This window comes from Salvelinus sp. IW2-2015, linkage group LG28 (assembly GCF_002910315.2).
Source record: "Salvelinus sp. IW2-2015 linkage group LG28, ASM291031v2, whole genome shotgun sequence".
In the NCBI taxonomy this organism is placed as follows: Eukaryota; Metazoa; Chordata; class Actinopteri; order Salmoniformes; family Salmonidae; genus Salvelinus; species Salvelinus sp. IW2-2015.
Window position 1 is genome coordinate 4,475,885 of NC_036868.1, and position 27,883 is coordinate 4,503,767.

The 27,883-nt window shown below is 42.3% G+C and overlaps 1 protein-coding gene across 1 annotated transcript; it reads left to right on the forward strand.

Moving 5' to 3' along the window:
* The first annotated feature begins 1,347 nt into the window (after positions 1-1,347).
* LOC111954068 (transport and Golgi organization protein 1 homolog) lies at positions 1,348-23,291 on the forward strand. The gene is given in 28 exon segments (XM_070435935.1): positions 1,348-1,729; positions 2,722-2,855; positions 2,957-3,043; positions 3,152-4,304; positions 4,672-5,784; positions 6,294-6,587; positions 6,678-6,811; positions 10,087-10,218; positions 11,042-11,063; positions 11,193-11,281; positions 11,387-11,464; positions 11,591-11,701; positions 11,999-12,070; positions 12,179-12,283; positions 12,372-12,494; positions 12,643-12,724; positions 13,029-13,081; positions 13,206-13,296; positions 13,385-13,523; positions 13,733-13,931; positions 14,136-14,203; positions 14,287-14,375; positions 16,556-16,669; positions 17,489-17,560; positions 18,470-18,516; positions 18,711-18,770; positions 19,716-20,073; positions 20,237-23,291. Coding segments are annotated over 28 exon segments (5,427 nt in total). The 5' UTR covers positions 1,348-1,608; the 3' UTR covers positions 20,524-23,291.
* Positions 23,292-27,883: the final 4,592 nt, after the last annotated feature.

A 27,883-nucleotide genomic window follows, 5' to 3' on the forward strand; every position in this document is an offset into this window, starting at 1 on the left:
ATGGAAAGATACAACTGAGGTTTCAAGCAAGGAATATGACACTTATAAAAGCTATACCTAGTGGCGATAAATTCTTTACTACAGAATAATGCATATTGTGGGACATTTCCGATTGTAAGTGATATCCAGGTGAATGGCATAGGTTTACCAGATTAGAAATTCAACAATCGATTATTAAGGGATATTTTCTACAGGAAATCTATTCCTTCTGCCATATTTTGTTGTGCTTCATRGTTTGATGTGAACTGGCACTGTGCTTGYCTCACTCCTCACAAATATATGGTGACCAACAAAGTAAAYGAGATCTCCTTTAAGATTGTCCATGGATTCTACCCCTGTAATAACTTGATTTCTAAATATATACCTGATGTTACCAGTGAATGGAGTTTTTGTGAACTAGAAACTGAATCTATTGAACACTTATTTTGTGGTTGTTTGCATGGTGAGGGTTTCTGGACCGATGTGACGCTATATCTTGGCAACAAAATGCATACAACCATTGAAATATCCAAGTTTGACATTTTACTACACAGATTCTATAGTTGAATGTCAGTATGTCAATCTCTTATTAGGGAACAAAGCAAAATGTCTCAGATGTATTTGTTACTTTTTGTTTATTTGTAATCACTCTGGCTGTTATATTGTTTTGTATGTTACTGTTGTTTAATCAAATAAAAAGTAAACKGTCATGCACTTTAACGCACCTATTGGTCGAAGTGAGTAGGTAATATAACCAAGTGAGAATATACTAGCAAATCATTGGAGGTTCAGTGCCTCACGTCACTGGAATAATGAAGGCAAGTAGGCATCAAYTAGTGCTGGGGAAGATATTATTATTTATGGGAGTGAAATAGAGATCCATTTTAAAACAATAATGTCAATACCTAGGGGAGATATTTACTCTGAATGTGGAATGGAGCAGSCCAGTTAGCCAACGTCACTTTTATGGGCTGTAAGAATAGGCAGAAAGAGGTTCATGTCTTTGGTATAGGCCTGTAATACGTTGCAATGCTTTTATGTCATTTTCATTTGCAATGACATGTGACTTGAATCATTACCACCATTGAGGTCCCCCCCCCAGATAGGAGCCCTGCCGGGCTACCCTGGACCTACTATTTTGAGAACGGGAATGCACCACGCTCTCATACAGAAAGGTAGCCATGCAGAAAGGATAGCCTAACCAACCTAAGGCTGCGAGAGATTCAGTCATATTCTCTCTCTATTTGTTTTGTTTGTTAGGGTACCCCTGAAAAAACAATGCACGTGTACAACACACACATCTTTTGTGGTGTCATAATACATCTGCTGTAGTCAGATTGGCAAATTGAATGGGGGAAAGGAAATTGCGACCACTTGCCAGTAAACGTGTGGAATGTTTGAGGTGTATCCAACAAAGACGTAATAAACCCGAATCAGAACGTATGCAATTCAAACGAAGATTATATTCTGGTTCTATGGCCTTGCTCTTTAATTTTTGTCCTTGTCCGCCCATATTTTGATATTTGACTCCACGATCAACATCCTGCAAATTGCACCAGCCTTGGATTTGCTGACGTGTCGGCTTCATCTGCTCATGCTCGAGCAGAACCAGACAGCCCAACTGCCGACATGGCTGTAAATGTATCTCATMTATACGTTTTACTTTTATTTATTAATAATTTCATATCCAATGCCGCCACKGAAAGGAGATTCTCCGACTTCAAACGATGTGCCGACGAGGAATGCAGTAGTAAGTACTCGGCGTTTAGCTCACGCGAACTTTCAGGAATGATYCTTCCATCGATCGTTAAATGCACTCTCCCCACCTCATTTCAGTGTAACGTAGCAGCTAGCTAGCTAACTAATAAACCGGCGTTATCTTTGACCTGTTGCCATTTCAAAGGGATGAACTCGGCTAACCTAGATAAGAGTACTGTCGTTAGTATTCTTATCAGCACGAAATTAGTAATGTAATATTACTAAATATAGCTAGTAACCTGGCTTGCTTGGTTGTAACGTAGCCGAAGCCTGGGTTGGCTACTGCTGGCTAGTTGCCTAATTCTGGAGCTAGTTAACGTTACCTCAACTCTGTTTCTGTAGTAGCTTGTACCARGTAAACAAGCTTTCGGCCTACATATTTTATTGAAATCAAAGCCACCGAAGGCCCTAGTGTTTCATGGGCAATGTTCACCAGTGTGGACTACACAACAGCTGGCAGTGTCCTTAGTTAGCCAACACATCTATGTTGTGTGTATGGTAGGCTAAGTTATTGTAATCAACTAGCTCCCTAAGTCAATCAAATTTACTTATAAAGCCATTTTTACTTTATGATAATCTTTAGGGACCATTTAATTATGTGTTGGCTTTTAGGAAGCAAATAGCCACGTTCACTGTGACTAGCTCAATTGCAAGATGGTGTATAGGCTTAGCTAGCTATATATTGTTGACATAAAAAGAAAACTTGTCATTAACCCCCTCTCTGCTTGCAAGTTCTTGACTTTTTGCATTTGCCTTATCAAAAACAAAAGCTGTTTCATTGAACCCTTGATACTCACTGTAAGGTGTAAAGAGATAAGAAGATTAAGCAAGGTTTACCTTAGGGATGTGTATTTACACCCTGATTGTGCATGGGGCACTAAATGTGGATGCCCAAAGACTGTCCATGGCTGGGTCATTGGATGAGATGTTTGGTGTGGGTGACATTCCCACAACAACTGATCGGTGAATCCTTCCTCTCCACAGTGCTCCTGTGCCGGGGGAAAGCATCAAGTGATTTCACTGGACCAGACTGTCGGTTCCTGTCTTTTAAAAAAGGAGAGACGGTATATGTCTACTATAAACTCTCAGGCAGAAGGACAGATATATGGGCGGGGTCTGTAAGTATGAGTTCATATTTAATCATGTGATAACAAAACATTCTAGACTGCAATGTTAACATTGTTTCGTTCTTTGTTTTGTTTCCATTTCTTACAATTAGGTTGGTAACCGCTTTGGTTACTTCCATAAAGACCAACTCGCAATCAATCACATATACACCGAAAAAGAATTGGAGATTCCTGCTCAGGTAATTGTTATTGCATCATTGCCAATGCATCATTAAGAAATCTGAAATGCCTGAACTACTTTCTGAAATGGGTAGTATGACTCAAACAAGTTTCTTTTTTCTTTTCAGGAAACTGACTTTGTTTGTTTCGACACCGGACACGATAAGTTTGACAGTTATGACATTGAGTCACTGTTAGTCTCCTCCTTATTGTTAACGGACCAAGACAAGTCTGTACAAGGAACCACAGAGACTTTAGACCAAAACAAAAGTGCAGAGAGCACCACAGTGGAAGTGGATGATCCTCCACCTGAAGTGACTCTGTTAGAAAACGATGAGATTGATAGTGATGTTCCTGAGGACATTGATAAGGTTTTAGAGGAGGTTTTAGAGGAGGTTTTAGAGGAGTTTCCAGAGGATAAAGATCCAGGCCATTTTGATCCTTTAGAGTCCTCTCTACCTCAGCCTGAAACTGTAATTGAAACTCTTGATGCAAAAGGAGTTGAATCTAACACAGTAGTTGAGCCCACAGCTGAGAGGATCAAAGATGACCTTCAGAAATATCAGCTGAGGGCCGAGGACTCTGTGCCGGACAGTGTTGTTGAACCAGAGCAAGGTGAGACTAAAGAAAGCCTTTCAGAACCTCTATCCAAAGATGATCCTGAGTTGGAGAATGCGCCAGATGGTTTTTCAGAAGGCAGACCTGTCCCTGAGTTGAAAACTACACTTGGAACAACTTTTGATGCTGTCACCTCCGATGACGAGGAAACTAGGAAGGTGACTCCATATGACGAGGAGGACGAGGGAAGTGAAGAGTTTGAATATCAGCAGGATGAGAAAAGTGATTATCATCTTAGGGAAACTCCATTGCTGGCTTTTTCTGAAGAACATTCTAATTTAGAACACGAAGACATTCTGGAATCTGACCAGACAGATGAGGAAGAGAGTCCACCAGAGACAGCTGAAAAACAGGACTCCAAGGACAAGAACCTGTGGTCTTCATTAGGTGATACAGTTTTTAACATTGTCAGTGGTGGGGAAAGAACAGCTCATGTTACAGGTTCAGAGGAAGAGGACGACGAGGATGACGAAGGTGAGATTGCACCAGAGGAGCCTCCCAAAATTGAAGAACCCAAGGAGAATATACAGCTGCTAGTCAACGACCCAAAGCAGGAGCCAGAGGTAACAGAACAGCCACATGAGGTCATCTTTGAGGAACCTATAGACTCTGATTTCCATGAGGCTCGTCCCAAAATGCCTGATGTGGTTCCCAGACTTTGCAGTTGGATGATGAACCTGAAGAAGGTGACATTGAACCTTCAATACCCGCCTGCTGATGAGGTGATTCCTTTTGAACATACTGAGGAGGCTTTAGCAGAGAATCTTACAGTAAATGAAAGCACAGTCCCTAAACACGTCTCACAGACAGAAATGCTCTCAGACTTTGATAGTAATACTATCGACTCAGAACAGACGCAAGCTGTTGAAGAACTCCCCATACAAAAGAACCCAAGGAGAATATACAGCTGCTAGCCAACGACCCAAAGCAGGAGCCAGAGGTAACAGAACAGCCACATGAGGTCATCTTTGAGGAACCTATAGACTCTGATTTCCATGAGGCTGTCAAAATGCCTGATGTGGATTCCCAGACTTTGCAGTTGGAGATGAACCTGAAGAAGGTGACATTGAACCTTCAATACCGCCTGCTGATGAGGTGATTCCTTTTGAACATACTGAGGAGGCTTTAGCAGAGAATCTTACAGTAAATGAAAGCACAGTCCCTAAACACGTCTCACAGACCAGCCTGCTCTCAGACTTTGATAGTAAAACTAACGTATCAGAGCAGAAACAAGCTATTGAACTCCCTATACAAAAAGAGTCAAGAGATTTCTCACAAGTAGAGAATAAATTGAAACKGGGTGGTACAGAGCTTTTCAGACGATTTAGAGGACCTAACGTCCCAGATCCAACTAAAAACACAATGGTTAAAGAGAGGCATGAAGAACTCCCTGTAGACAAGGAGGATTTGATAGACCCAGAGAACTTGGAMATTGAAGAAGAATTGCTAGAGGATGAAAATGCAGCATTGTCTTCTTCATCCAAAACCGAGCACACTGATAAGGACAAAGAAAGTAGATCGGAATTTGGGTCAGAGCAATCCAATAATGCTACAGAAACCGAGGTTGTATCTAGTGATGAGTTGGATGTTGTCCAAATTGAGGAGGCTATTGACATAGAACCTGAGGAGCATGACATAGAAGATTCAGAAAGCGCAGGCTTGGATCAAACACATACACCCTCACTTGAAGACAAAGTTCCGGATCCCATTTCAGGCCAAGAGCCAGAATACAGTGATAATGTGTTGAGGCTGACGCTACTGCGCTACCACTTCAAGGAAGAGGATATGGAGCGCTTCCAGAAGATTCTGGGTCTTCAGAACCTCTTCAGGGTGGAGTTATTGTTCTCTGACCTGGAGCAGGAGCTGAATGCTGCTCTGATGTCACAGACAAACACCAGTGAGGACATTGAAAAGGTGCTGGAGGCCATTTTGGAGGCCTCTGAGACCCCAATCCTGGATGAGATTGAGAGGATGCTGGATGCCCGGGAGAATGCTGACGGACAGCAGGAGACTGGTGAGTTTGATGAGGAAGCCACCATCTTGGACAACTTCCAAGAGTTGGCGTTCACCCTGCATCAGAAGTACTCAACGACCAGCGACAGTGCTCCCTTGGAAGAGAGCAGTCAACTACACCCTGACACCGGTAAGATTGCTTATTTACTTCAGTTAATGTCAGATTATGGGAGGATTAAAACCTTTTTAATTAATTTATATGGAAAATGTCATGCGTTTGCAAATGACATGATGATAATAATGCCTGGTGATTGGGTTTGCATGAGAAGCTGTATTTAAAGCTGGAATCCTTAATGGTAAAACGGCCATGTCCATTTGCGATATTACAACAAAGTTAATGCAAACAACAAACTTTATTTTTCTCTCCGACATCATTGTACGCACGATAGAGCAAAATATGTACTGCAATTTTTTTGCCATGCTGTACAATAGTCCTCAGCTCTGCAACAATAACAACGGTCGTGGGGTGGCCAGTGGCACTGTTTCCCCCTATTGCGGATTCCATCTTTAAGAAAGGCCAATGAAGTACCACAAAGTAAATAGTCTATTGACATAGCACAAAACCACACCCTGACAATGCCAGTTAGATTGCAATGCATGAAAATGTACTTACTGTTTGAACCGCTATAAATATTTGAGAAGATGGGGACGTGTCTGATGCAGAGGAAGAAAAGACGTTCCCGCACTCTGTGGGGGACATAAACGAGGACAACCTCACTGTGACGGAGACGAGTGAAGAGACTAAGGCACCTGAGGAGAAGCCTGACCATGAAGGCCACAACAGACCAGATCTGGATATTGGTCTAGAGGAGGATGTGGGGCATTTTAACAGAAACCAAGACAATCAGCCAGAAGAAATCCAGAGGGGCCCTCAAGCTATTTTGGAAAATACCTTGGACATGGGACTTGTTGACATGGAGCACCCTTCCTCAGGTATGTGCTCTTTCAACTTCTACTTTTGAGATTGCTGTGAGGGATAAACTGTGTAGACATTAACCTAATTTGCTTGTCCTTTTTTTCCAGGCTCTTTGGAGTCGCCTCCTGTTTCTGATTTCCAGGAAGAGGAGCAGAATGGTTCATCATTCGTATCGGTGTTAATTTTCTCTGGTAGTCTAGTCACCCTGGTTTATGAGTACCTTGGAATATATGCTGTTATGGTAAGTTACTTCATGTACTTCTGTCTATGAATGAGTGTGTCTTCCTATTAATTGACTAACTTTTCAGACTGTCAGAATTGAATGCTTAGGCCTCAAGTGTGGTATGCATCAGGGTTTCCATTAGGAAAACATTCATTTACGAGTWACGAACAYCAAAATCACTAGCCTAAAACAATACAATCCTGATAGAATAGATAAACATTTCTACTATTGGTCAGCTATTCGAGAAAGAAYTAGTCTATTCCAACTCTCGGACAGTTGTGGGAAGATGGATCCAAYATTCATTCAACCAGGAGGCCTAGGCGTAAAAATAAAAWWAAWYTTKAAAAGCAATGAGTGATGCTATAGATAACATTTCGCTAATGTTGATAAACTATTATTTCTAAACATAAGGGCAAATGTTCGTTCCATAATGCAGTTAGAGGGAAAACACCATTGTCAAAAGGGCACCGCACATGCGAGCGGTTTCATGCAACAGAGATTKAAATATCTGTTAGAAATTTAGAGAGATCTAATAGGCTACTTTTGAAGCAAGGTAAGATGTACCTCCATGTCTTAAAATMTTCAAACAATTTAAGTATATGTTTTCAAAATGCATAGCCTACTACCTCCAGCTCATTGCAAAGTGGTATGTGATGCACTGATGAAGCCTGTCTTCCGTTGCTGTTTGAGATGCTGGTGCTCTCGCYCTGTCTGACAGATTTTCCGCTCAAAGACTATCTGTATGTGTGTGATGAGATGCATAACAAATATTCTGTAGCCTACARATTATGCAAATTAACCTATAGACCGATAAGCATGACCAGTCAAATGTATTTCCATCAACTGGTGTTTCCATCAATGAATAGCTAAAAAGCATTATTTCACAATGGGATTGTTTTCTTTTCTTTTCCCAGACAATTGGCCGGGCGCCAATTTTATTGCTCAACTTTTCTATTTATTTCGTAGCCGGTAAGCCAGCTTTTAGCCTAACGGAAACCCTGGTATGCATATGCATTTTATCTTGCCTAATTATTGATGCGACACTGCATGGTTTTCAAATGTTTAATTCTTTTTTTTAAGCTTTTTTTTTGTAACATTGGTTTTGCATAGAGCAACATTTTTCCCACTTGCTCGATGTGATGTCATTAGGTCAAAGGTTCTGCAGGGCCACGTTCAATTGCAAAACGTTCTCAAACGTTGCAGATAGAAATCCATTAATCGAGCAGAAATTATTCCTTATTCAACATGTCTGAGGCATGTTTGTTCTACAGAGSCTTTTTCTATCTGAACTTTGCTTCCTGCTGTCATCTTTAGTTCAAACAATTTTGCAACTAAACGAGAGTTTCTATTGGACAAATTCAGTTAGGTCCCGCCTCTTATTTCGGTTTCCTTTAAGAAACGTTTTGCCAAAGACAGTACAGTAGGTTATGAAACTGGGATTTTGCAACAGAATCGACCGAATGAATACATCCCAGGTTTGATCCTTCCTCTTTTTTGTTGACGTGTTCTAAGTGTAGTCTGAAGTTCAGTGACCACTACAGCTGGTTTATTGGTATTGAGTAGGGCATACATTACACCGCTGCTCGTAGTACAAGCCTTCTTTCTACTTGTGCATTTGTCGTGGAAAGTAATCGCGTTCAAATCTCTGAAAGGAAGCTAAATGCATAGCTAGCTAGCTACGCGTCGCTAGTAGACAGGTTGCTGGCGAATCAGTCAACAAGCTAACGTTAGCTAGTAAGCCTATTAGTTCACCAAGCTAGATGGGCACAGCTTGTCCTCTTCGGTGTCGTCAAAGACAACCACGATGAAGGAGCCTCAAGTATTCTACGTTGATAGGTTTGTGAAACGAGGAATTTCGGATTTCCGCAAGCCAGTTGCATTGCATATTAGCCTAGCTAGGTAGCTCAGCTATCAAACAGTACTACTTTAAGTAGCAATGGATTCGGAAGAAACAACCCCTTTGCCCATGATGACAGAKWCTGATCAACTGTCCGTCTTCTACGCCTTATTTCTAACGGAACTTCAATATGTAAGTAGTTGGCTAATGTTAGTGTTGACACTYCGCATTTATGGAGGCTATAACTATTTCAGCTAGCTGGCTAGCCAAGTCTTAGTCTACCAAATGGATGGCTTGCTATAACTAAATTGCAACTCAATTTTGTTGGCAGCTTCAAAGCCTTGTGGAATGGTTTAGTTGTCGTCCAATACATATTACATTTCTCCAATAGTTTCAGCCAAGAAGGGATCACTTGATTGCTCGTTTGTTTTAATGTTATCAAAGTGAAAGTTGACTGTCCTCTTCCTCATAAAAAGAAATTGGCCACTTACCAGACTTTAGCAGTAACCATTATTCCTGTAAATGTAGGGCTCAGATCGAGGGGTTTCTCTTAGCTGTTGAATTTTGCTTTGTTGCTTTGACCTCTTCCCTTTTATAATTAAGCAATAAGGCCCGAGGGGGGTGTGGTATATGGCCATACCATGGCTAAGGGCTGTTCTTATGTACAATGCAAAGTGGAGTGCCTACAATGCAAAGTACAGCCCTTAGCCGTGGRATTTTGGCAGTATACCACAAAAAACAGAGAGGTACCTTGTTGCTATTATAAACTGGTTACCAATGTAATTAGAGCAGTAAAAAATAATTGTTTTGTCATACCCATGGTATATGGTCTGATATACCAAGGCTTTCAGCCAATCAGCATTCAGGGCTCGAACCACCCAGTTTATAATTAATTATATGCTAGGCCTTATGTTAAGTAGTTGTTTGTTTATTGCCTGCCTTTAACAGGGTGAAAGGGCACATAAGGCACTCTAAATCCACATAGGCCTTAGTTTGTTAGATCCACTCCAACAGTGTGGTGTTTTAATTTAGCTTGTTTGATCTAATCCAAGATTTTCACTGAGCGACTGAGATGTATGGTCTGTGTTGTGCCTGTATGCCACGTTCATAGTGCAAAGGTCTCTGGTTAGACAGTGGCAGGGCCCCAAGTCAATCCCCATTTGACTTGGGGATTAGATAAGCTTAAGGCAGGTTTTCCCTCTTTATTGATTTTGATCAACAACTGGGTTATAGGCTAGGACTATTTCAGAACCCACCTTGATTTGATCTGAAGAAGTGTCTGTTGGCATTGACTGAGAGGGTGCTCAGTTTGAACAACACAGTAATGCCTGATTGTTTAGTAAAAGGATTTTCCTCTGTCCTTCATCAGCCCAACTATTGCCCAACTTATTTGCTAAACCTGAAATATGAGCTGTAGGAAGGAACACTGTGTGATTGGGCCTGTGTCTCTCCCCAGATGGTCACCTGCCTGCCAGAGGAATGGAAGCCAGGTCCGGACTTTTACGGCGTGTCCTGGGAACCCGTCCTGGCCACTGCAGGCGCCGGGGTCATCGGCTTCCTCTTCCTCTTTTGGAAGAGCGTTTTATCTGTAAGTCATTTTTGCTCGGTCACTGCTTTCAGAATTTCATATGGTGTCCAAGACACACGTGATTSTTCATGTTCTGAATAATTCAGTGGGGGTTTTCTCTAACATAACATTATCTTTGATTTTGTGAACTAATACATCTGATAATAAGTACCAAGCTCTGTTGACAGAGCAGTGCCGCCTCTCACATTGACTTGAGGATTTTACATGGATTTTACATCTTCTGCAACGTAGTTTCCGCGGGTCGCAAAATTAACTTGGCACTAGCTGAATGAAATGTAAAAAGATTGGAGTACGCTCAGTGCTCCATTGACATTTCAGAGATACGCTTGTTTTTCAGAGAAATCTTCGAAAAATAACAGGAATTTCCAGTAATATGAAAAGCGTACAGTAAAATAAAAAAATATMACATGTCATGTCTCAACATCAATATCTATCTTACCTCTATATTGTTTCATGTCCTCCGGATTCGAGAAGAAAAATGACAAGTTCAACGATGTCATTTAGTCRTAATTCTCACACAGCATCCAGCCTACAGTAGCATACAGTGCCTTTTTTCCAGATTTTTGACCACTTTTTTTCTCTGGCCTCCATTGATTTAGTCACCTTAATCTTGACCATCCTACAAGGGTAAAAACTCCAATAACATTTGAATGGATTATGGTAGAGGTTTGGCCCATTGGTCAAAATAAGCATTTTTGATTGGACACCCTACATTTCATCATTTTTGTTTTTATTGTTTTATGTTATTCTATGATGTATTGCATGCTGCTATTGAAGAGACTTTGCCTCAATGTATTGACCTATTTCCTTTTCCATCTCACAGGTCAAAAGGAAGTCCTATCTAAGTAGGTTCATCTACTTCTTTTTGGCAATTTATGGTGCATAGTGAATCCTCATTCATATTGCCTACTGGCATGTGTTGTCACATGGCTTACAAGTCTCATTTCGTACTCTTAACATATATTTTTGATTAGCTACTGAAAAAGAGATGGCAGACAGGATGAAAGCATTTGAACAAGAGAAGGAGGAGATACTCCTAAAGGTTGCTGAACTGAAACAACAGGTATGTTGCTGAGACTTCACTGACCAAGATCCAGACTTTGGGTTCAATGTGAATTAAGAGGCGTAACAATGTTTTGATCATATATTTCTACTGGGTTCCCCTCAGGGTGAAGAACTCAAAGAAAAGAAAAAGCTGTCTGAGAAATCTGCCACCTCATCTCTGGAAAAGATCCAAGAATTAAAAGTGAGCCTCAGGGAAATATTCTCATGATCACACGTCATTGTCAGGCTGACTATTGTGTACTTGTTTGTTTTTGTTTTCCATTGTTATATTTGTTTGTCTCACCCTTTTCTTTCAATATCTATCCAGAATCTTGTGCAAGAGATGGAGAGACAAAATGAGTGCCTGGATGAGGAAAAGAACTTGCTCGCCAGATCCTTTGACGAAGAGCGGACAAAGACGGCGAAACATCAAGATATGGTGAGTCATGCTGAYCAATAAGCCGAAATGTCGGGCGGGGTTTTCTTCTGGGTTTTTTAACAACCAATTGATCAACGTTGTTCCTTCGAAGTATCTCTACCTTGACAATACATCTAATAGATGGTATTCAACAGTCTTAAAATTATGCCTTTATCTAGTTTGAAGAACTAMTAATATTGTGATTTTGTCAGACCACATAGTCTGCTACTACTAGCCAGCTAATAGCCTAAATAGAACAACTTGTTGGGGAGCACAGAGAAACATAGTAGTCATTATGCTCATTATCTTTACTTATAGATGTCAGAAATGGACAAAACTATTGAGAAGTTGAAGCGGAGCAGAAAGAAGACTCAGGAGGCTCTCTCAAAGGTACATATCAAAGATGTYAACATCAACATTGCAACACTCAAATATAAATGGCATATGGCCGTTTTTAATATATAACACAGTATAGAGCACAAATTGTTGATTCTGCAGGCTACCGTTCTGATGGAAGAAGCCAAGCTCCGCGAAGATGCACGGAACGTCCAGCACCAGGTTCTGGAGAAGGATATCGCCACCCTGAGAGAGGAGAACATCTCGGTGAGTACCAACACGGAACAACAATTCACACTTTAAGCCTCGTGACATATGATGCAGCAGTCTTTATGTCCTAATATCCTCCTTCCAGCTGCACCACGCTGCCAATTCGTGGGAGGAGAAGCACAGGGAGTTGAGCGAGCAGATCAAAGTCTACCAGAAGTCCCAGAAAGACCTGGAGGACTCCCTTGCTCAGAAGGACCACAACGTTGAGGTGAGTTTTTTTTTTTTTATAAAATAAAAAAAATGTAATGTTACGATTTTGTATTTGTTCTAAAATTGTTGTCCAGAATTATTTTTTGTTGACTGATCCAAGGGGAGAAGTGTAGTGTATAATTGGTGGTTCTCTCCCTCTCTGGCAGGTTTTGTCTGACCTCCTGAGAGACCTCGAGGCCTGCGACGACCTAAAAGGAGGCGTCGTGGCTAACGGGGAAGCCGCTAACGGTAATTGACCTGACACCATGTCATAAATGACTTGATAACTTGCTAATTAACATGCTAAATATGTAAGTGTTGTCCCACTAAGGCTTTGTTTAGACAGGTAGCCAAATATTCTGACCAATCAGATCAGCTCTGAAAAAGAGCTGATGTGATTGGTCAAAAGACCAATTAGTGGGAAAAAGATCAGAATTGGTCTGCCTGACGCAGTTAAGACTGAACGCATAATTAGGCCTATATGGCGGCATCTGCTAGCCCCCAGTGTGTATCTGGGTAAACTGGATTTAGAATCATGTTTGGTCTGTTTCAGACAAGCAGACCGTCATCCGAAACCGCATTAAGCAAATGATGGATGTCACTCGGGTAAGACGGAGTCCATTCTTGAACAAACCCACATTTTTGTGTATCTGAAAGCCAAAATATTGATATTCAGAACTAAGAAGTGAGTCAACTCTTACTAACTCTTGGCATACAATACTTTCTACAGGTCCAGACCACTCTGTCTGTCGTGGAGGAAGAGCGRGATCGCTTCATGACCAAGCTGCTGAACGAAGAGAAAGCCAGGAAAGAGCTGGAAGGTATGTCAAGCACTATATCCCAGCAGCTAGAATTAGATATGCATCACTCCCTTTTCTCTCTCTCAACACGATCAACTTATCACCACAGAACAATARCAGAAGCTGGAGCATGACATCTTGTTGGTGAAAAGTGATAAGAACCACCTGGAGAACCAGTACAAGACCCTGCAGCAGAAGAACGAGATCATTACAGAGATGTACCAGCAGAAGGAGAACGCCTTGCAGCAGTAAGTAGAACTAGACGCTGTTCAGTTCATGCATTAATACCATTGTAGGGTTTGTTCTCAGTGGTACCACGGCATGTAAAAAGAACATTGACTTTTTCCTCAATGTGCCTTCTTCAAAACGTATTCTATTGTTTTGCTGTAAAGTATATTGAGATTATTGAATGCACTTTAAATAAAGCTTCATTTGATTTGTGTTTGTCGCCTCACAGGAAGRTAACCAAGGAGGAGTTTGAGCGTCGCAACAACGAGGACAGGCTGACTGAGGTCGACGGCAAGGCCCTAGAGGCCGAGGAGGAGGTCAAGGTGTGCAGGCAGCGTATCAAGGAGATCCAGGATGAGCTGAAACAGACTGAAAAGTCCTACAAAGCCCAGATCATTGAGCAGGAGCAGAAATCCCATGAGAACTGGGTATGTACAACTTATTTGTTACAACGTTAATGTGTCTCCTACTCATTTCTCAACCCCCCCACTGATGGCACACATGTAGAACGACAAGGTCATTAACATTTTTTTTTTATACATATATATTTAAAGTACTGTTTGACCAATATTTCGTAAGGTAAATTTAAAGTCCCAAACATGAGATTTTAAATATCTCTTCCTTCTCTCTAGGTTATTGCACGCGCCGCAGAGCGAGCTCTGTTGGACGAGAAAAAGGAATCAACTAACCTCCGTATCAAGTGAGTGCTACAACAAACTCAATTGGGCAATACCAATGGGGTTAGCTATACCCGTCTAGATTTCTTTCTCTTTTTCACCTTAGACTGACGGAGATGTCCAGCAAGCTGAATGAGCTCCGTAGGCCTCTATTCAAACCCACCCCTGGGATGGCTCCCATGCCTCTCCGACGAGGTAAGAACAAATCCACACAGAGTTCCCAATGTTATTAGGTGCTGGCAACTGGCACATCTGGGGTGCATTCAGTAAGGCAAAATGTTGAATGTGCAGTGAGCTCAAAGTGTTGGAACAGCAGCAATTTTGTTGTTTTGGCTCTGTACTCTAGCACTTTGGATTTGAAATTATACTTGACTACGATGTTAAATTGCAGGCTGTCAGCGTTCATTTGAGGGTATTTTCATCCATATTGGGTGAACCGTTAGAAATTACAGCACCATTTTAGGAGACCAAAGGTATTGGGATAAATTAACTTTTATTATTTGGTCCCATATTTCTAGCACACAATGATTACTTCAAGGTTTTAACTCTACAAAGTTGTTGGATGCATTTGCTGTTTCTTTTGGTTTTTTCAGATTATTTTGTGCCCAATAGAAATTAATGGTAAATAATGTATTGTGTAATTCGAGTAATTTTTATTGTACATTTTAATAGAATGTTTCTAAACASTTATTCATTCATGTGGTTATGGATAGCTACCATGGTTACGGATAGTCCTGAATGAATCATGAATAATGAATGCGAACGTTAGAGAGACAAAGACATACTAACCTCTCACCATTACAATAACAGGGGAGGTTAGCATTTTTGAGGTGGTATGATATTTATGCCCAACTTTCTCATTCATTATTCACTATTCATTCAGGATTTTACGTAATCATAGTAGCATCCACATTCATGTAGAAGTGTTTTTAGAAACATATTCTATTCTTATTTACAATMAAATTTACTCCAAAATGACACATTATTTACCATTCGTTTCTATTGGGCACAAAATAATCTCAAACGCAACCAAAACAAACAGAAAATGCATCCAACATATTTGTAGTCATTGCGTGCAATGAATATGGGACCAAATACTTAACTTTACTGCTTTAATACACAAGTGTATTTGTCTCAATACTTTTGGTCCCATAAAGTGGGAGGATTATGTACAAAAAGTGCTGTAATTTCTAAACTGTTCAACCGATTATGGATGAAAATAATGTCAAAGTAAAGCTGACAGTCTGTACCTCATAGTCATTAGCTGTGTTTGAATACTCATACTAACTGTACTATTTGTGACAAATTGAGTATGTAGTATGCTTATTGGTCATACGAGACGAGAGCGGCTACAAATTCATTCAAATGTTGAGCAATGTAAGGACTTTTCAAATAAGTTACATGTTATGTTGGCTGACAAGTTGTTAGCTACGCTAGCCTTACGAACCGCATAACATGTCATTAAATCACATTTATTTATAAAGCCCTTTTTACATCAGGAGTTGTCACAGTGCTATTACAGCAGTTGCTTGTATGTACTGGTATGTTAGCCACCTAACTTTAGTTGGCTACTAATACATCAAACTTTACAGTATATTAACTATACGCTATCTAACTACCCATTTGTGTATTGACTTGATTGTTCAAGTCATTCTTAGCATAGRTAAGTGGTGTAGTTGTTGTGTGTTCTCAATGCACATTGTTAATGACGTCGTAAGATGTCTAGCTAGTAATTTGTTATGCTAGCATGAAGTAACAGCATCTACTTCCGGTAGACAGGTGAAGCGTTAGTACACTCAACTGAAAGGATACCGTTTGTTTACAGTATACTAAGATGAACTAATAGTATGTAGTATACAGTATGTTCGTTTGGGTATTCAAACACAGCTATTGTATCATTTCAAATCCAAAGTTCTGGAGTACAGTGCCAAAACAACCCAAAATGTGTCACTGTCCCAATACTTTTGAAGCTCATTGTATTTTGCAGATAGAACTGAAATGACTCCCTATTCTTGAGGACAGAGATGGATACATGCTCTACATCATGTTTATATCTGAATATTCTGTCATGTTGCACCTTCCTGAACAGACCCCTGTGTTCTTTGAGTCCCCGTTGGTTTAGCTCTATTCTATTGTTGGTTGGATAATAGCTGTGATTGCGTTTCAGATGAGTTCTTGGACTTTGTTTTTGACTATTGGATAGCCCATCTGCTGTTGGAGCTATACCATCGGAAATATGTGGAGTTGTGTTGTTGATTTGACGCCTATTCCTTGAAGCTGGACCAATGTGGAGAGACTGACCACAATATTTGGCTGTGTGCTGTTGGTTGGGTGTTCATCATTTTAAATGATGTTAATTGGTTTGGTTTAAACAGGTGACTCGTACGGGCCCTCGCCCGTGAGCGGAGGTGCCCCGTCCCCCCCTCTCATGATGGAGGGTCCTGGGCGACCCCCCTCTGCCCCTGTGGGGAGAAGGAACGAGCCCTACGGTGAGTCTCCAGAACCCTTCCCCGGACAGCCTCGGCCCTGATGATTGGCCAAGCAGTACCYTCCCTCAGCCAATGAAACCCCTTRTATCTTTTTCACCTTCCTTTATATCCCCTGTTTTGTTTCAATCATGTCCCTTTTTTCTTCCTACTGCTCTCATCCTGTACCTAGTTGGTTCCCACGTCTGATCACTTATTCTTCTTATCTTCTGATTACTTCCTGTTTACATTTAGATTTTCTTGTGACATGCTTTCCTCTCTCTCACTGCCATCTTTTCTCCCCATACCTACCGCCGTACCCATCTTTTCTCCCCATACCTACCGCCGTACCCATCTTTTTCAACCGGGTTTGCGTGTACAGGCGGTCCAGAATGTCCCCTTGCCTCTGCTATCTTTCACCGTCCTTCTCATGCATTCCTCCCGCTCTTTGTGTCTTGGTGGTGCTCAGCGGCTGTGAGGTCATATGTGAGGGGCATGTCCTTGGGATAGTCAGGTTACAGAAGCCTTAGCCATTGTGATCCCTTGTGGAACTCTGTTCAATCCAGTTGTTCTTCAGCCATGTGATATTAATACTGATTCACAAGTGTTCTAGTTGTGGAATAATCCTACCAGTATATGGCCAAACATTTTCTGCAGACTGCAAATAGACCATACACTGCTATAAATAGCTGGTAGCATAAAGCAGTAACYTGAACCACAGTGGTGTAGAGTCAGGTGCCTAATGACAGCCAGGAGAGCCGAGAAGAGGTCAGAGAATATGGCAGTGTTAACATTAGCCTTGGAAGTAAAATTATGTATGACTGTGTATTTTGTGTTCAACAGGACCGCGACCTCCATCTGACCCTCACGGTCGTTACCCCCCTGACCACAAACACCCAGTGGCTGCTAGACCTGGTAGGGAMGATATATTTGTCAGTGAAGGTTGATTCAGTATTATTCCCTATGATCCAATATCCAGACCTGCCAACATGCACGCATTTTGCATACCAACTACGCAATTCTCTATCCATGTACGCAGGTTCGAGAGCCGAGTTAAAAGTAGGTAGAAATTATTAGGGCCAGATTTTTTTATATATATTTGATTTTTTAAAAGAAAATGATCCACTGAGTAAATTTAACATCTCGGTTCTCGAGCTGCAACACAGACATGTGCGGAGTTTGTGTCAGACATAAAGATTAATACATCATTATTGGACGTAGCTAACCCGTGTCTGCCCCTCCTGTTTGTTGTGATGCTGAGTMTGCCGACTGTCAGCTGTACCTAAACACATGGACAAATCCCTTTTCGACTCCGTGTGTTGTGGAAAGGTGAACACTAATTGTTTCAAGCTAACGTTAGCAAACATAAGATGGACATTCAGTGGGCTTTAAAGTGCCAGCAGTTCACTCGCATTTGCTAGTGAAAGAAATTATTGTGGATAAGACATTTGTAGATTTTGTACCGAAACAAATAACTTATTATTTGTTCAATAAAATAAAAAAAACTCCAAGAATAAAGGCCCTTTGTGTTCTTTCTCATTAGATCTTTTTAGTGACTTTTACCATATGTATAAATAGAATGCTGTCAAGAAAGAAAATATTCCAACCTTTTATAGACTTGATTTGGTACAATTCTATAATTGCGATCAGACTCAAACAGCACGAGCGTGCGGGGGGAAAGAACCTCAATTTGGCGCGCAAGATGAATCTCCACTTTGCCGTGAGTGTCTGATACTCTAAAAAGTTGGACAGGGTTGGCAGGTGTGAATGTCTCTGTCCTAGCTGTATTTCCTTTAATCATTCTGCTCTTTGCATCACCTTTAGACACCATTGCACCACGTACATCCTCTCCAAGCAGTCTGGACAGCTCGGTAAGTTTTCAGTCAATTTGTGACAATGTCCACAACTTCTTTCCTTATTACATTACAAAGTCAGGAAGGGAAAAGGGACATGGAACTAGCAAAGAAAAGTTTAATTGAGGCACCTCGAGTCCTTAGTCTTATGTGCATCTCTTCCCCACCCCCCCTGTTACTCCATCCAACATGTGGGTGTGTTTGCTCTAAAGCAGACCGCTCCACCACAGTCACAGGCTGAGGCCCAGGCCTCCACAGAGAACCCAGAGGCAGTGAGTATTATGTAGGAGGCTGAGGCACGGTGGCTGGGATGTGGATGTGTGGGCATGCTTACCTCAGCCATGGATCAGTGACAGGCAGTGGGCTAGTGGCCTCACAAGGTTGTCAGACTTAACAGTAACTGTCCAGTGAAAATCATTCTGTTAACTCATACCCAAATTATGTTGACTCATCCTATACTCATGTTTGTGGCCAAAGTATAAATTGGAGAMAGGAAAAACACATTTGTATCTCAAACAGACCATTTAAAAAATGCGTGCTATTTCCTCAGAGGATGATGTCATCCTCATGAGGCGGATGAGCTGGCCAATCAGCGGTCTACTCGCAATAATATTTTTTATTAACGGTATACGCCCACACCATTCCACACAGAAAACCGTATATTTAACATGCTTAATGACAATTTGTTTGGAAGGGGAAACTATTTCACTCATATRGTAATTAATTATAGGTCATTTCATTGAAATCTGGAGACACTGAACAGTTACTTGAATGTTGCTGGCTGGATTTTCACATGCGTGGTTACTTGCCTTATCAGTCCTTTACATTACAACACCACCCCCACTGAATGAAATGTAGTGACACTGTTCTACAAAGCCATAACTAAAGCACAACTGCATGATGTCAATTGTGTTATCGTTAAAAGCTGTGTGTGTTTTGAGGTTAATGCTTTGTGGAAAGGTCCTAATTCCCGAAATCACGGTGATTGGAACTTTGTCGTGTGATTTTTGTTGTTGGGGTGAACTGCATAACTTACCTTACTATTATGGGATATTGAAGTTGTTTCTGACATGTGCATGATTGTGTTTTGTTCTAACGAAACTGTTTTGAAAGGAGCTCACTGGTGGTGCCTGCAACAGGGCTACAGGCACCACCAACCTACATCTCCTCTTTAAGACTTCTAGGTTTGTAATGGTGTTTATTGGTGGTTCCTCCAGAACTCAGGACCTCGGGGCCCTGGCTCCCTCCTGGTCTCTCCTATCAGCTCCCCCCCCGACTCAGGCCCCGGCCCCCTCAGACCAGTTATCAGCCATCCCTCCGGACTCTGCTACCGTCCTCCTCCTGGGCCCCACCACATCCCTCCTCCCCCACCCTTCATGCCTCCCATGTACCGACCAGCCAACGGACCTAACGGACAGCCAGGCATGATGCCTCCCGGACCCCCACCACCTAATGGACACCCACCTGGTCCCATGATGCCACCCGGACAGCGGCCTCCACCTCCTGGTGCCTACGGCCCCCCACACCACCGGGGCCCTCCTCCACCTCACTATGGACCAGTGCCTCCCCCATTCGGTAGGTGGTGAATTCGGCGCCCCAATTGTTTWAATTTTTAACCTCAAGTTGACTTTCTTTGTTATTTCAGTTGTGGGAAGTAACATAGTTATATTGTTATTTTTGTACTAGGATATTATATTATTGCTTTTCACTTTTTCATGTTTGATCTCGCTCTCCCCAGGTGTTCGCGGCGGCCCCCCTATGGCCCGACCCATGGGACCACCACGTCCCTACATGCACTACGGACCACGTGATCACTCCATCCCACCCCAGCACCTGCCCCCAGGAGCGGCCCCATACCCTCCTCACGGCGGCCCCAGAGACTTCCCCGGGCAGCCCCCCATGCAGCAGGCCCCCCATGGGCATGACTCGTCTGTGGGTCCCCAGGGGCAAGACTACAGCTCCCAGCAGGCAGCAGCTACCACCCAGCCCCAGGACTCAGTCAGCTCCTCCATGGCAGAGCCTTAGACACCCACCAACTATGTCAGAGGGCTTGGATACCACCTGCTACCATTAACAAACCCAGCTATGTCTAATCYACCACGATTTCTCTTTATTTTTCCCTTTTCCTTTAGATTTAATTTGGATAGATATATTAGTGCCAGTCAAAAGTTTGGTCACCTACTCATTCAAGGGTTTCTTTATTTMTACTATTTTCTACATTGTAGAATAGTAAATGCATCAAAACAATGAAATATCACATATGGAATCAAGTAGTAACCAACAAAGTGTAAAACAAATCAAAATATATTTTAGATTCTTCAAAGTAGACACCCGTTGCCTTGATGACAGCTTTGCACACTCTTGGCATTCTCTCAACCAACTTCATGAGGAATGCTTTTCCAACAGTCTTGAAGGAGTTCCCACATGCTGAGCACTTGTTGGCTGCTTTTCCTTCACTCTGCGGTCCAACTCATCCAAAACCATCCCAATTGGGTTGAGGTCAGGTGATTGTGGAGGCCAGGTCATCTGGCCTCCACACTCAATCACTCTCCTTCTTGGTCAAATAGCCCTTACACAGCCTGGAGGTGTGTTTTGGGTCATTGTCCTGTTGAAAAACAAATGATAGTCCCACTAAGCCCAAACCAGATGGAATGGCATATCGCTGCAGAATGCTGTGGTAGCCATGCTGGTTAAGTGTGCCTTGAATTCTAAATAAATCGGACGGTGTCACCAGCAAAGCAACCCCACACCACCACCTCCATGCTTCACAGTGGAAACCATYCATGCAGTGATCATCCATTCACTTACTCTGCGTCTCAAAGACAGTGGTTGGAACCAAAAATCTAAAATTTAGACTCATCAGACCAAAGGACAGAGTTCCACCGGTCTAATGTCCATTGCACGTATTTCTTGGCTCAAACAAGTCTCGTCTTATTGGTGTCCTTTAGTAGTGGTTTCTTTGCAGCAATTCAACCATGAAGGCCTAATTCATGCTGTCTCCACTGAACAGTTGTTGTTGAGCTGTGTCTGTTACTTGAACTCTGAAGCATTTATTTGGGCTGCAATTTCTGAGGCTGGCAACTCTAATGAACTTATCCTCTGCAGCAGAGGTAACTCTGGGTCTTCCTTTCTTGTGGCAGTCTTCATGAGAGCCAGTTTCATCATAGCGGTTGAGGGTTTTTGCGACTGCACTTGAAAACACTTTCAAAGTTCTTGAAATGTTCCGCATTGACTGACCTTCATMTCTTAAAGTAATGGACTGTCGTTTCTCTTTGCTTATTTGTGCTGTTTTTGCCATAATATGGACTTGGTCTTTTACCAAATAGGGCTATCTTCTGTATACCACCTCTACCTTGTCACAACACAACTGATTGGCTCAAACGCATTAAGAAGGAAATGCCACAAATTAACTTAACAAGGCGCACCTGTTTATTGAAAGGCATTCCAGGTAACTACCACATGAAGCTGGTTGAGAGAATGCCAAGAATGTGCAAAGCTATCATCAAGGCAACGGGTGGCTAATTTGAAGAATATAAAATATACATGATTCCATATGTTATTTCACAGTTTTGATGTCTTCACTATTATTCTACAATGTAAAAAATATAATTCCCTGGAATGAGTAGGTGTGTCCACACTTTTGAATATTAAAGTGTACCAAGTTATTTCATATCCCATTACTACATGACCAAAAGTATGTGGGGACACCTGCTCGTCAAACATTTCATTTCTAAATCATTGGCATCGCCCTTCGCTGCTATAACAGCCTCCACTCTTCTGGGAAGGCTTTCCACTAGATGTTGGAACATTGCTGCAGGGACTTGCTTCCATTCAGCCACGAGCATTAGTGAGGTCGGGCACTGATGTTGGGCGATTAGGCCAGGCTTGCAGTCGGCGGTCCAATTCATCCCAAAGGTGTTCGAAGGGGCTGAGGTCAGGGCTCTGTGCCGGCCAGTCAGGTTCTTCCACACCGATCTTGACAAACCATTTCTTTATGGACCTCGCTTTGTGCATGGGGGCATTGTCATGCTGAAACAGGAAAGGGCCTTCCCCAAACTGTTGCCACAGAATTGTCTAGAATGTCATTGTATGCTGTAGCGTTAAGATTTCCCTTCACTGGCACTAGCCCCAACCATTATTCCTCCTCCACCAAACTTTACAGTTGAGACTGCATTCGGGCAGGAAGCGTTCTCCTGGCATCCGCCAAACCCAGATTTGTCTGTCGAACTGCCAGATGGTGAAGCGGCATTCATTACTCCAGGCAAGCTTTACACCARTCCAGCTGACGCTTGGCATTGCACATGGTGATCTTAGMCTTGGGTGCGGCTGCTCGGCAATGGAAACCCATTTTCATGAAGCTCCCGACGAATAGGTATTGTGCTGACGTTGTTTCCAGAGGCAGTTTGGAACTCTGTAGTGAGTGTTGCAACCGAGGGCAGAATTTTTACGCGRTTCAGCACCSYGGTGGTATCGTTCTGTGAGCTTGTGTGGCCTACCACTTTGCGGCTGAGCCTTAGTTGCTCCTAGACGTTTCCACTTCACAATAACAACACCTACAGTTGACCGGGGCAGCTCTACCAGGGCAGAAATTTGATTTGTTGGAGAGGTGGCATCAAACTCAGCAAAAAAAGAAACGTCCTCTCACTGTCAACTGCATTTATTTTCAGCAAACTTAACGTGTAAATATTTGTATGAATATAAGATTCAACAACTGAGACATAAACTGAACAAGTTCCACAGACGTGACTAACAAATTGAATGTGTCCCTGAACAAAGGGGGGTCAAAATCAAAAGTAACAGTCAGTATCTGGTGTGGCCACCAGCTGCATTAAGTACTGCAGTGCATCTCCTCCTCATGGACTGCACCAGCATTCTTGGCCATTTCTTGCTGTGAGATGTTTACTCCACTCTTCCACCAAGGCACCTGCAAGTTCCCTGGACATTTCTGGGGGAATGCCTAGCTTCACCTCTAATCCAACAGGTCTCAGATGTGCTCAATGGGATGAGATCCGGGCTCTTTGCTGGCCATGGCAGAACACTGACATTCCTGTCTTGCAGGAAATAACGCACAGGACGAGCAGTATGGCTGGTGGCATTGTCATGCTGGAGGGTCATGTCAGGATGAGCCTGCAGGAAGGGTCCACATGAGGGAGGAGGAGTGCTTCCCTGTAACGCACAGCGTTGAGATTGCCTGAAATGACAACAAGCTCAGTCTGATGTTGCTGTGACACATTGCCCCAGACCATGATGGACCGTCCCACCTCCAAATCGATCCGCTCCAGAATACAGGCCTCGGTGTAACGCTCATTCCTTCGAGCGATAAATGCGAATCGACCATCACCCCTGGTGAGAAAAACCACAACTCGTCAGTGAAGAGCACTTTTTGCCAGTCCTGTCTGGTCCAACGACAGTGGGTTTTGTCCATAGGCGGTGCGTGATGTCTGGTGAGGACCTGCCTTACAACAGGCCTACAAGCCCTCAGTCCAGCCTATTGCGGACAGTCTGGAGCACTGATGGAGGGATTGTGCGTTCCTGGTGTACACTCGGGCAGTTGTTGTTGACATCTGTACCGCATGTGTGATGTTCGTACGTACCGATCCTGTGCAGGTGTTACACGTGGTCTGCCACTGAGGACGATCAGCTTGTCCCTTGTCTCCCTGTAGCGCTGTCTTAGGCGTCTCACAGTACGGACATTGCAATTTATTGCCCTGGCCACATCTGCAGTCCTCATGCCTCCTTGCACGCATGCCAGGCACGTTCACGCAGATGAGCAGGGACCCTGGGCATCTTTCTTTTTGTGTTTTTCAGAGTCAGCAGAAAGGCCTCTTCAGTGTCCTAAGTTTTCATAACTGTGACCTTAATTGCCTACCGTCTGTAAGCTGTTAGTGTCTTAACGACTGTTCCACAGGTGCATTAATTGTTTATGGTTCATTGAACAAGCATGGGAAACGGTGTTTAAAACCCTTTACATTGAAGATCTGTGAAGTTATTTAGATTTTTACGACTTATTTTTGAAAGACAGGGTCATGAAAAAGGCACGTTTCTTTTTTTGCTGAGTTTATATCCTATGACGGTGCCACGTTGAGTCACTGAGCTCTTCAGTAAGGCCATTCTACTGCCAATGTTTGGCTATGGAGATTGCATGGCTGTGTGCTCGATTGTATACACCTGTCAGCAACGGGTGTGACTAAAATTTGTGGATTTCAAAGGGGTGTCCACATACTTTTGTGTGTGTAATATATATATATATAGTGTATATATTTGCAAATGGAAGCATCTAAAAAGCTAGTTTTCCTATTAAAGCATCAGAAAATCTGTCTTATGTTCCGTGTCTGAAATGTAAATGACTGTCTGCCACCATGCAAGAAGGCTTATTGTGCAATAACATTTCTATTGTATGCCTGAAAATTACGTTTTTATTTTGTAAGGTAAAAAAAAGGTTATTACATTGATTTTGTATTAATTTCACAATGTTATGGTTTCCTGTGGAAATGATTTAAAATAAAGGGGCGGGCTTAACAAGTCTTTGTTGCTTGATTGATCATTTCAGAAGTAAAGTATTATTTTACCACTCCCTAAAGCTGTCGCTTAAAAATGAACTGGGAGGAAAGCTTTTAAAATTGACCTTTCGCTAAACCCCGCCCCGTTTTGGGCAACTWATCGCCGCGCTCCACCTCGGGCAAGCTCGCGTCACGTTTAAATKGCATAAAAGCCAGTGAGGGCTATTGCAAAAACTGAGTTTTCTTAAGCTAAATATTTGCACAGGGCACCAGGACTACTTGCTACTGTGATTCCTGAAATTCTCWAATTATACATTTTTACATTGTTTGCTAGCTCAGCTGGTTAGCAAGCGCTGTCTCATTGACCAGCAATTGTTGGGATTTTAAGAAACATTTTAGAAYTAATGAGGTTTAGCCATAATTATGACTTTGGCTGTGGTAACTAGTGATGACCATTTAAAAAGTTATTTTCTCAATGAATGTTGGAATTGAGCTTCCCTGGAAAATGTCTGAGGTTGCAACAGTAACCAAGGGGGGTGAGGCTTAGTGAAGYGTCAATTGAAGGTCAGATGTATAACTTATGTTAGGATATTTTATGAATAAAGCTGGTCAAATCGACTACAGTTATGTAATCCATTGTTCATATGAAACATGAAGACTCTTGAAACCCATTATAGTTTAAGCACTGTCAAACATTTCCCTTCAATGTATGTGTTGTATGGCTAGCTATATCCTGTGTAAAGCCATGTAGATCTAACACCTTCATATTACCTTTCACATTTGTAATTTGTTACATTTCAGGGATACTTTACATTTCTTTTAAATTAAAACAACCAATTTTTTTTGTACATGATTAAAGACAATGCAAATACTATCTTGTATGCTGGGGTGAAAAGTGTTATGCTGTAGGTTAAAGAGCATTGCTCTTTGTACCCACAGCCAAGATTTACTGCAATCAAAACACTTGACTGATTGTTGATTTAATTGCATATCTAGAATGTTATGAGGTATGTTGTCAAGGCTGTCAAATCTATATATAGTATGAGAGACTGCTCTTCCTGTAAACAACCTACTGTATACACTGACAGTGGTTCTGAGTGAATGACACAAGAAGTACGAGCATAGGAAAGTTTGAGTCTATGCTCTAGTCCAGTGGTTCCCAAACTATGGATTTGTTCTGATTGTGTACTCAAACCAAAAACGGGTTTTGTGTGCATCTCTACATTGGCTACATCAATAAGTAGCCTGCATTGTGATGGTTCACAGATCAGAATTTACCTCAAGGGCACTGGCTGCACAGAAAAAGGAAATTCTATAACTGTTCAGAGAAAAGCACAATGAATGAGTAAAGCAGGTGATTGACACATTCCTCTTAGTATAAGTACTGGGTTCCAGTTTCTTCAGACCTTCKGATTTTCCTGGGACTGTGCAAAGGAAGATGGAAAATACTGAAATATTCAACATCTTTAGAGAGAATTTGCAGCAGACTTGATCAAATCTGCCTGTGATTCACTCACAAGGTTGTGTTACAGAGTTAAATGAGTATCATAGCTGGTTTAGAATTAGAAATCATTAAAAAAAAACGAATGAGTGTATCATGTAAATCTGTTAGTCTTATTAACGCAGACACTGGATTTTCATCAATATTATAATTGTCTGCAGCTGTGTTTATTTTTGCTCTATTCCGGAACAATGAGGACTGTCTGGACATTCAATGTCGCAACTGTTTGCTCGCAGAGGACGACAGAGACGAAGTAGCTACTCTTAGCAAACAAGTAGTGGATTTACACAAGCTATTGGGGAATCCACGTCCCCCTACCTTCTTTTTTTCTGGAGTAGCTGGATYCGCTCTGACCTGATGGGAGTGTCGCCGCCTTGTCGTCTCTCCATAACCGACTGGCCGGTGCTCTGCAGGCATCCCTCCCTGAAGGGGTCTCCCCCTTCCCTGGAAAATGGAGTTAGCAGGATGCTTCTGGATGACTTAGTGGATGTTCCTATTCTTGATCCTGCCAACCAGCCATGGAGGCACGTCACTCGCGGCAGAAGTCGAAAGCAGCGTCCTTTTGCAATTGAGGTTTCCTTGGAGGTGGGAAGTCCGGAACAGATAGACATCAAACAGCTTTGCCACCCTGGATCCAGAGTCCGGGGCCTTCAAGTCCCTGAGGGATTTCAAACTTCAGATCGGATCCAGAGGTATCTGCACTTTCGTCCCCATATTCTGACTAACTCCCAGGTGGCTTCTACGTGAGGGATCCCCCTATTCATTGGGTCCCGGGATCCTGTTCAAACCTATAGACAGACGGCTGAAGCTATGGCTGTCAATTAACTCATCAAAGGAATTTACTCCCATTATTAAATTGCAACGATGATCATTCCGCCCACGCTTCCCATGGTGAAGGAGATATTGTAAATAGTAAATTCTGTCCTGTTAAATATCTGACACCAAGTGTAATGAAACAAGCAGGGAGCGGTCTCGAACCCTCGACCTTCTAGCCCGAAGTCCGGCCGCGCTAGTCGACTGTGGCCGTAAAAAAGCATGCTCGTTTGATCTGCGCAGGAACGCGATTTCCCGCCCGATTAATTAAACCCAGGGCGTTACAATCAATTTCCATTATAGCTCTGTTAACTCCCGTAGAACCCATTGTCTTAGCTCCACCTACTGTTATGAAGTAGTTCAATATCGACCTATCGTTTTGCTACATGTGCTCACTAAAGCATTGGGGTAATTGTAAATATAAATTTGCACAAGTTACCTGATTTCAACTACTAGCTCTGCAACTTTGAAACCAAATCAAAGCTTATTGTGGCTACTCACCATTCTATTGACTCGCTTTCATTTATACTCCTGCTTGTTTTTCAAATCTCGCAGAGGGCTTGAAATTTTT